The 10,854-nt window shown below is 32.8% G+C and overlaps 1 protein-coding gene across 1 annotated transcript; it reads right to left on the bottom strand.

Moving 5' to 3' along the window:
- Positions 1–2,281: 2,281 nt before the first annotated feature.
- Positions 2,282–9,258, bottom strand: LOC110997583. Its single transcript, XM_045634538.1, has 5 exons — positions 9,214–9,258; positions 8,849–9,039; positions 8,489–8,670; positions 2,929–3,127; positions 2,282–2,498 (listed from the first exon to the last, which is right to left on the bottom strand). The coding sequence occupies exons 2-5, from the start codon at positions 9,033–9,035 to the stop codon at positions 2,314–2,316; spliced, it is 753 nt and encodes a 250-aa protein (XP_045490494.1). The 5' UTR covers positions 9,036–9,039; positions 9,214–9,258; the 3' UTR covers positions 2,282–2,313.
- Between the last annotated feature and the right edge of the window lie 1,596 nt (positions 9,259–10,854).

Raw genomic sequence — 10,854 nt, forward strand, 5'->3', positions numbered from 1 at the left:
TATCATAATATTTCCTATGAGACACCGGTTTCTTGAATAATTATCTTACTAGTTATCTATTATAATCTGTAGTTAATAGGAAACTCATCTGTTCAACTTAGTGTTGAAGAAATTAATTCTGATAATGTTTAACAGAATCATGAAACTCTTCATCATCCTCTCCGCCCTGGTGGCGATGACCGTAGCAGAGGATATCGTATACTTCACCACGGATAATGATTATTTGGACATCGACTCAGCGATGAAAAACCCAACACTGGTCAAAGGATTTATTGATTGCTTCGTTGATCGGGCTCCATGTGACTCTCTTAGTCAGTCATACAAAAGTAAGTCATGGTGTCATATATACATTCAAATATATCAAAAAGACATTGAAATAGAGGAAATTATGATTGAAATAAGTATTAATGTATGAAGGATTATGAAATCTTTTATTAACTTAGAGTCTTAGACAATGCATACAGATTTCAATTATATTGCGCAGAATATTAGACAGGCAACAAAACGTAGGCATTTGGTGGTAGTTTGCCTTCTCATATAATCACGGTTTCTGACCTCTTTTGATATTAGTATATATATTGTATTTATTATTTAATGTGTGTTTTATAGAAAACATGCCTGAAGCGGTCCCCACAGCCTGCCACAGATGCAATGACCCCCAGAAGCATCTGTGGAACCGTTTCCTGTCGGCTCTGAAGGAGTACTATCCTCAGTACTACGGGGACTTCCAGGAGAAATACGATCCTGACCACATTTACCTGCCTATTTTGGAAAATGCCGTGTCTGGATACTAATTTTTGTTTTATGAATAAAAAATTCAGCATTTAATCACTTTTGTTTGATGTACCTTACTTGATTATTTATATATTTATTATATCATTATTCATGTACGACACTTATGAACTTTAAAAATAATGAACTTAAATTAAAAGTGGTCTGCCAGTTCTCAAATAATGCGAGGTTGACAACAAACAAAAACTTGAAAAAGCTACTTGCTACTTTTTTTTTATTTGGACCACAAAATTAGAAACACATGTCAACATTAACTTACATACGAAAATATAAAAAGCGGTGTCGTCCCTAAAACATGTGGACACGACCAGCGAAATCAGGTAAATACAATAAACAATTGCTGTTGTGTGACTTTCTAGCCTGAGGTTGTGTGTTAAAAGTCTGCGTGCTGCTTGCTCATATGGAAAGGGTAACCATCGCAAGACCCAAAAACTTGGTGTCAGGAATAGAAGTTTGATCTTTTACTGGCCTATAATTGAAAATAACCAATGGAATAGAGGACAATGGAGACCCAAGACCTTGTTTGCTTGCCGAAGACAGGGGACAGTGGAGGAAGGAAGCCACAAGACGATCTTCAAATATGAAGAGCGCGACTGAAGAAGAAGAGAGCAAGAACCATTTACCAGTTTCACCACTGTTGCAGGTGAGTGTTTGTGGTACACGGAAAATGAAAATTATAAAAACCGTGATGCGAAAAAGGCAGCTCTTAATGCATTGAGGGAATTGTGTGTTAAATTGGGTGAATGGAATTGGATTTGGTCCCAAATTAATTAGTGCAAATATTAAAAATATGAGAAGTATTTACAAGAAAAAAAGAAAGTAAAATCATCGTTCGTTTCGGTTCGCCTGGAGCTGGGGCTAAAAATATTAACGTGCCTATTTTGCCTTGGTACAATTCTTTGAACTCGTACCACGATCTCAAATTTCAAAAAATACACTCACGCCTCTGGCCTATAATCTCGAATACGATTATTGCTTTCCACTGCGAGGCAATTGTCGCCAAAGTGGAGAGCGAGAGGTGTGAATGTTTAGACAATTTTTTTATATTCTTTCGATAATCTTACCTACGAGACGAAAACCCTCTCCATCTAAATGGGTATTTAAAAACGTTGTATATTAAAAAAAAACTATTGTATTTTAGACTAAAACTTTTGTTATGTCCCACATAGTTTTAAAAAAAGTCATAATTAAAAAAACGGATAAATAGAAAACTGAAAAATATATTATAATAGTTTGGTTCCTGTGTTAGTAGTCATAGTACCTTTCATGCTGTTCACCGGTACTATGACTACTACGAATATAATATCAGGCGCGAACTTAAATCCTTAATTAGCGCCAGTGCGTTGAAACCAAGGGCGCAGTCTCAAAAGTTGAAAGTAATTGTCAAATTATATATATATATATATAGTATACATATGCTCTCTAAATTTTTAAAAACTGATACGATGAAACAGCTTATATAAACCATTTTTAAAAAGAAAAAAAGTACTTGAAGTGGGAAAAATAATTTATTGTCATTTATTAATAATCCTTAACAGCCTCCATGAACTTGTCTAAGAAGATTCCTTGAGGGTCGAATTTCTTCAAGAAGTTATCGTAGTCCTCTGGTATTTTCCAGAAGAGTCCGCGGAGGTAGGTGTTTGCCAAATGCTTCTGGGCGTCATTACAACGGCCGCAAGCGTGAGCCATGGATTCAGGAATGATAACTAAAATCAGCAAATAAAAAAAAATATACATATATTTGGAGATATATATAGATATGTACCAAGGGGCCAAGGGGCTCGTTCATAGACAATCACATTACCGGAGATTGAGAAACCTGGACATTTAATGTTTGAATTCAACATTAAAAGGGATTAATTGCATTAGGCAGTGTAAGCTATGGAAGAGAAATTGCTATTTCGTTTCTTCGGCTCCCGTCGTTGTTATTGCTAAGGATTGTAAGCAACGGAATCGCCACATTTTTATTTTAATATATTAAATTTATACTTTTCTATTAAGCATTTTAATTATTATTATTACAATGTTGGTTAAGAAAATTGTAAATGTTAACAAAATACATAAAAAATATTTTGATTTCCAATAATGCAATCGAAAAATTAAGACAGGAAAGGAGACATACAAAACTTCACTTACTTTTGTAACTCTGAGCTACAGGATCACATGGGCCTCTATCCAAGAAGCAGTCAGTCATGGCTTTGAGCTTCGCTGGATCGTTCACCACCGCCTCCATATCCAGATAATCATCAGCAGTCGAAAAGAAATCAATCTTTCCCGCTAATGCAGCGCCCACAATCGCTAATAGCAATATGATTTTCATCTTGAATCCTTTAACCTATAAAAATAGCGTTATTTACAGAATTTGAACATATATTTATCACCCATTTGGACATAAAACCAATGTCAATGGGCTATGTGTTTTTTTCAACATTACGATTCATTCGATTGGAAATATTAAATGTAATTTATCGATATATTAAAATTTCCAAAACTTAAGCAGGAATCTAGACTTTGTTCTCTTTAATCTAGAATATGTTTAAATAGTTGCTTTTTTAGGTCTCAGATTCCTGTATCTGTTTCAATTTGTCAATCTAATAGGCAAGTAGTCGATAAGCCTTCTGTCTTTCTGACACACGCTGTCGACTTTTTGCGTCTAAGGCAAGCCGATTACCTCACAATGTTTTCCTTCACCTTCTGAGCGAAACATACAAAGAAAGTCTAGGGCACAGGGGAAATTAGAACCTACCTCTGGAATGAATCGCACGCTAAACCACTAGGCGAACACAGCACAAAATAGTATGAAACCCCAATGAATATTTCCTACGTAATTTATTAAATAATAAACTATAACACTTACCACGAACTATTGAAACACAATTCTTATTTAAGAAAACACATGCTTTTATATAAATTACTGTATGTATGGTTAATCAGCGAATTCAATTGAAACGCCTAAACGTGATTATTGAGAATATTAGATGCGAACGCTGCAAATCTAATTAAACAATTGTCATGTTTTAATCTAATTAAAATATCTACAAGTAAAATTTATTTAAACTACTTTCTATCTTACATAGTACATAAATATAGGTGGGGTCAATACCGAATAATACTTTTTCTTACTATAGATCCTAGGACCTGCATGCCAGAATCGGTTTGCGTCACCCTAAGCTTAAACAATGTATCTCTGTTATTATATTATATTTATTTAAATGGTCCTATATAATTTAAGTAGATTATTTTATTATGTGTTTGCATTTTTATGGACTACAACAAAGACAAGACACTCACAGGAAGTAATAAAAAAAGTGCGTACGTACAAAGTACAGATGTCAGAAGTGAGACTTCTTTGTATATTAATTAGTAACTAAGGTAAAAGTCTCAATAGATAATGTACCAGTATATGATCATAAGTATTTGTATATTCTATTTTCACACTGTTTATACACTGTTAACGTACTAATGTATGTGACTGAACTCCTCCTAAACGACTGGACCAATTTTGATGAAATTTTTTGTGTGTGTTCGTGGAGATTCGAGAATGGTTTAGATTCACAATTTTGTCCGCTGGACAATGTTTTTTTTAATTAATTAATAGTTGTTGATTTTGGAATGTTTTACATTGGATCCGACAGACGGCGCTACCATCGCACTGTCAAATTTTAAATAATATTCGTATTTTAATTTTAGTCTGTCCCGACAGTTAGCGCTGCGATCAAATTAAAAAAAAAGTTTTGTTATCATTGTGTTATTGTAGACCATGTGCTGGATCGTTAGATATTGTCATAACATATGAATAATAATTTTCATCAAAATGGTCCAGAATGTTTTAGCTTATTAAAAAAAGTTTGAAATTTTCAAATTAAAGACGTATAGACAGGACAACGTCTGTCGGATCCGCTAGTGATAATATAAATAAATAAAATTCTGCGTTTACTGCACAAGACGTTATGCGACAGAATTGATATCTAAAGTTCTGATATGTAACTACTAAACAAATACATCGACCTGAATTTTTTTCTCGATCTCCATTTTTCCTTCTCAATAGCTCTCTTCCAGTTTTTCGACAAAAACGTCACCTTCGTGATGTTCCGTAAAAATTTTAGCCTCATTTGTCTAAAGAAGTTTCACTTCAACAATTTATTAAAAATAGGAAACCCCACGGTTAAAATCCTCGTTCAAGCCACAGAGCATTTTTCATTATATTTTCTAAATATAATGCATTTCAAACTTATTGTAATTCAATCCAACCAAATTAAAAATAAATGACTTTTTGCTTTGAGAAAATCGTTTAAAATGCAAATATATGTCCGATGTGTGCAAACAAATACATTAATCAATATCTTCTATAATGTAAATATAAAAAAAGCTAAATGTAAAAATGTATATTTATTAAATCACATTCAAAAAGGTCAATTTAAAGTCATGTCATCTACCTGAATAAAAAACTTTGTAATTAATAATTTATTGATGTACATATTCATTCAAATGGCGTATAGTACCCAAATTTTGTATATAAATTAGATGAGTTTTTAGATTAATTCAGTAGGTGCCTAAGACATCGGTAAGTGGAAAATATTATTTGATGATGTAGCGAACAAACCTGTTTCAATAATTTAGTTATAAAAGTTAGCCTGTTTCAAATACCCTCTTCAATTTTTTATTAAGCCTTCTAGACTCAACCAGTGTAGAAAAAAATAGTTATTATATTTTAAAATCTATTGCAATACAAAAATAAAGTTTCCTATGCGTATTGTAATAACTTAAAATAATTTCTACTACATTATTATACTTTAGAATTAAAGTATAATATTCTGTTAGAAATTAACACACTTAACTATATAACGTAAATAATTTAACTATATAACGTAAGAAAAACCAATTCAAAATATATTCCTTTTTTCAGATCAAAATGAAGTTTGTCATTATCATCACCGCTCTAATAGCGAGTTCGCTCGCCGAGGATATTGTATACTTCACCACGGAAAATGATAACCTAGACGTGGACGAGGTGATGAAACAGCCGGAACAGATAAAGGCGTTTGTTGACTGTTTCGTGGATAGGGCTCCCTGTGACCCTCTTAGTCTATCATATAAGGGTGAGTTTACATTTCTTGTAACTACTTCCTACTTTAGTGAATAGTGGTACTTAGACCAAAGTGTCGTCTACACAAATTATTGATTTTTTTAATGTAACAATGTAAGCAATCAATTGATTGTTGCGTCGTTTCATGACACCATAATTGGTGGACTCGAACATTTAATCCTTGTAATCTGTCTTCAATAAAATATCGATACTTCTTTTATCATATGTCATATATATTGTTCAAACAACAAGAAATGTGTTTTACAGAAAACATGCCTGAAGCTGTAACTACCGCATGCCACAGATGCAACAACGCCCAAAAACACTTGTGGTCTGGATTCTTATCAGGCCTTAAGCAATACTACCCGGAGTATTACGAGGCGTTCCAGCTGAAATACGACCCGAAGAAAATTTATTTCGTTGCTTTGGAGAAGGCTGTTGAAGGATGCTAAAGACGTTTTGTATTTGTCACGGTTTTAATAAATAACTTTTTCTTCTTTTGTGTTTTTGTCGCATAAACCAAAACAATTATATGAAGATATCGAAAAAGTTTGATGGCCTTTTGAGTGCTGAATGTGATATTTCTGTTTTGTTTAATTCCCAAGTTCTTTGTGGTTATAATAATTCTATTTCCTTTGTTGAGTGTGTAGTCAAGCTAGTCCTCCTTTACAATAGGCTGTTTTCATTCTCTCCTTTTTCCTATCCTCCTAGCTATTGGTAAGTCATGTTGTAGTAAAGGATTGTTTTATAAATGTAACTATTTATGTCCAAGATTCGCATACGGTACTTCACTTTCCTCAATGCTAAAAAATGCAATAAGCCACTGTCTTGATTATTTTTAAAAAAAAATATAGATATTAATATTATTCCTCAATTTATTAGTCAATGGATATTCACCAGTCACCTCTCCGGATTCGCAGGTGTTAATCGGCGTCTCCCAAGGCTTGATTCTCGGGCGTTTCTCATTTCTGATTATTCTTTGTCAACGGAGTTCATGAGATGTTATTGTTTGCTGATGACACATCACTTTTATTTAAAGTGAATAGGAAAAACTTATTTATGGAGGATGTAAACAATTTTATCTCTCGTTTTGTTAACTGGTTTAATGTAAATAATTGACTGCTTACTGAGAATGAAACAAAATGTATTAGATTTACAGTTACTAGCGTATACTACTACTAGATATTGATATCCTGAAATTTAAGGATAGCAAACTAAACTTTGTCGACAAAACTGTTTTTCTAGGCATAACAATAGATAGTAAACTCCAGTGGGGTCCACATATAGAGACTCTTTCGAAAAGGCTGCTCAGCAGCAAATGCAATAAAGAAAATCCGACAAAATACTGATAAGGACACTGCTAAAATTGTGTATCATAGCTACTTTCACAGCGTTATGTCGTAAGGTTTTCCGCTGTGGGGTGCTGCTTCAGAGGTTCAAACCATATTTGTGCTGCAGAAGCGGGCTGTTCGGGGTATTTGTTGTGTTTCTCCAAGAGAGTCGGTACGGAATAAGTTTAAGGAGTTAAATATTATGACACTATCTGGTCAATATATTCTTGAAGCCTTTTTGTATGTACACAAACATATACACAAATCCTAACTTTCAACAGTATAATACTCAAAACAAAACCGATTTGAGTGTACAACCAACCAGGCTCGAGACGATAAACCACTCCTTATATGGAAATTGTATTGGTTTTTACAACAAACATCCAAATGAATTTAGATAAACCTAAATTAATCTATAAACTTTTTTTAAATTTGACGAATATTTGAATGATCCTTGGGATTGATTTGCTCCACTTACGCTGAGTTACACAATTTGTATAACTCAAAAGATAGCAATTACAAAGAGTGGTGTAAAGTTTCTTGCCAGTTCTTCTTGTCTGCTATACGCCCTTGACTTGTAATAAACAACAAAAAACGTGTACGAACTGGTTGAAAATTTACAATTAATGTAACTTCTTATCTGACGTTCATTAGTATACTTGTTTATCTATATAATTATAGTTATTTTGAGTTTGAGTTTCTGAAATAAATACATTGTAATCACAAAACATGTCGGTTAAAAATAACAAATATACAATGAAATAGATAAAAAATATTTTTTTTAACTTAACTTAATATTACCAAATTATTTAATTGAGTGTGTTACATGTTTTTCAAAATATACTATAATTTATATATCTTAATTTATTTACCCTTTAGTTTAAGAAAGTCGTGAATGCTGTTTATTTCTGTGTCGGAAATAAATACTTCTCAATAAAATATAAGGTGCGTTCTATTTATTTAAAAATAATTGGCATGTTTTAAGTGTTTTAACAAGAAGATAGAAGTGGATCAGTAAAAAATACCTTAAGTAACCTGCCATTTTATACTCGATATTTTATGAAATAAAAGTCATACAATAGCAGCACTTCTTTTTAAATTTTTTATTAACCTCCCCTTATATTTGAGAACTGGCAGACAACTTTTAATTTAAGGTCATTATTTTTAAAGTTCATAAGTGTCCTACATGAATAATGATTTAATAAATATATAAATAATCAAGTAAGGTACACCAAACAAAAGTGATTAAATGCTGATTTTTTTATTGATAAAAAAATTAGTATCCAGACACAGCATTTTCCAAAATTGGCAGGTAAATGTTGTCAGGATCGTATTTCTTGTCGAAGTCCCGGTAGTACTCAGGATACTTCACCTTCAGAGCCATCAGGAAACGGTTCGCCAATTTCTTCTGAGGGTCATTGCATCTGTGGCAGGCTGTGAAGATTACTTCAGCCAACTTATCTATAAGACACACATATAATTATAAATTTAATAAAAAATTGTCAAAGGAGGTCAGAAATCCTGATAATATGAGAAAGAAAACTTTTGCCTAAGCAATGCTTGACTAAATTGCTTTCGTTTAGTTGTCTGTCTTATATTCTGCGGAATAGAATTATTTTAAATATATATCATGACTTACTTTTGTATGATTGAATCCGATAGTAGCACGGAGCACGATCAACTAAGCAATCAATAATTTCTTTGGCTATAAGTGGTTGGTTCATCAATGAGTCGATATCCAAATAATCATCGTCCGAGGTGAAGTATACGATATCCTCTGCTATGGTCATCACCACAAGGGCGGAAAGGATGACGAAGAGTTTCATGTTTCTGTAAAATAATATCGAAATTGGTTTTTCTAACAATAATTTTAACAGCTGGGTTTCAGAGAATTACAGATTATATTTTATACCAATAAAGAAATACAAAAATTGTTGCCATAAACATCGCAATTTTTATTATATTCAAATTTAGTTAGTAAGTTAATAAAATATAAAACCTTACCAAATTGAGATCCAAATTAAACTGTGACAATATATAATACAGTACGGTATATATAGTAACTAATTCTATTAATAATAATTGATAAACTATTTAAATTTACTAATTATTTTTCCTTGTTACAGAGGAAATAGTCCTCAAATATTAAATTATGACCATCGTTATTAAACGATTATTTAAGTTATTATTTATATAAAACTTATAACACACAAAATGCACTCATGTTTGTATTACAATACACACAAAATATAGTAGGTAAGTATTTTATTTTATCTTATGTCAGATGGCGCATAAATTCCTGTATGTTCGGAAGAATTTTTGTGTTACCCGAAGGGAGTCGATACGGATTAAGTTTAAGGAATTAAATATTATGACACTCTCTGGTCAATATGTTCTAGTAGCCTTATTGTATGTATAACAAAATATAATCGATTAAAAACAAATGGCGACACCCGTTTAGTATTTGAAGCAAATATAAGCGTACGACCAACCAGGCTTCAAAAGATTAGATCACTTATTTGGAAAATGTATTCGTTTTTACAACAAAGTCTCAAGAGAAACTAGAGTACCAATTCTTAGAAGGCCGGCAACGCACTCGCGAGCCCTCTGGCATTGAGAGTGCCCATGGGCGGCGGTATCACTTAACATCAGGTGAGCCTCCTGCCCGTTTGCCCCCTGTTCTATAAAAAAAAATATAAACAGGCATCATTATTGACAAAAGTGTGACAATAACCAATCGACGGATTGTGTAGCCTTTGATAAATCTGTGAATACAAGCTATCCATGGTAGGTCGGATCGATGTATGTAGATACTTACCTTTATATGAAAATGACAGTTCAACTGTGCCAATATCCTATCTTAAGATTTTAACTTACAGCAGTTTTTAAAATAATTAAAAAGGTTTGATATGTTTTAAACATATAATGACATAGACATGTATATTTTAATATTATTTGTACGGTTTTATTTACTTTATTTGGTTTATATTAATTATCAAATATGAGTGTAAATAGCGAAGAGATTGCATTCTATCCGTCGCCAAAAGATTGTCTTTGTAGGGTTAAGCTATTGGGATGCAGATAAGAGTTCGATCGACTGTTACGGTCTGATTTCAGATTGCTTTCAATCTGAGATTGTTGATTAATTATTGGGTTCGGCGTTATAGGCGCACTCCCGCCGCCCCGGCCGGCCGGTTTCGCCGCAAATACTATGTCCCGCAATTTTTAAATCTTTAATATCTTCGAAAATATTTATTCTGTCACGATGTTTGTCCGCGACGGACTCCTGAACTACTTAACCGATTTTAAATTGAATTGGCACACCGTAAGCAGTCTGGTCCAACCCAAGAGATTGCTTCATAAGATAAGCTTACTTAGATCTTTAATTATAGTCGCAATTTTATTTTATTGCAAATTATTTGTCTATAATTAATTGACAGTCACAATTATCTGTTAACTCCAAAAGATTCCAACAGATGACGGGTACAGTTGCAAATATTTGTTGATCATTTGATACAATTCTAACAGATGGCGCTGTGTTAAAAGTACCAACGTTTCACATAAGTTCGCCTATCGTTTCCCTTGAATAGTTTACTATCATCTAATATAATAAAAACCTTATCCACAGCAAAGCTTGGCCGAGTC

Source organism: Pieris rapae, chromosome 3, assembly GCF_905147795.1.
Source record: "Pieris rapae chromosome 3, ilPieRapa1.1, whole genome shotgun sequence".
NCBI classification, from domain to species: domain Eukaryota; kingdom Metazoa; phylum Arthropoda; class Insecta; order Lepidoptera; family Pieridae; genus Pieris; species Pieris rapae.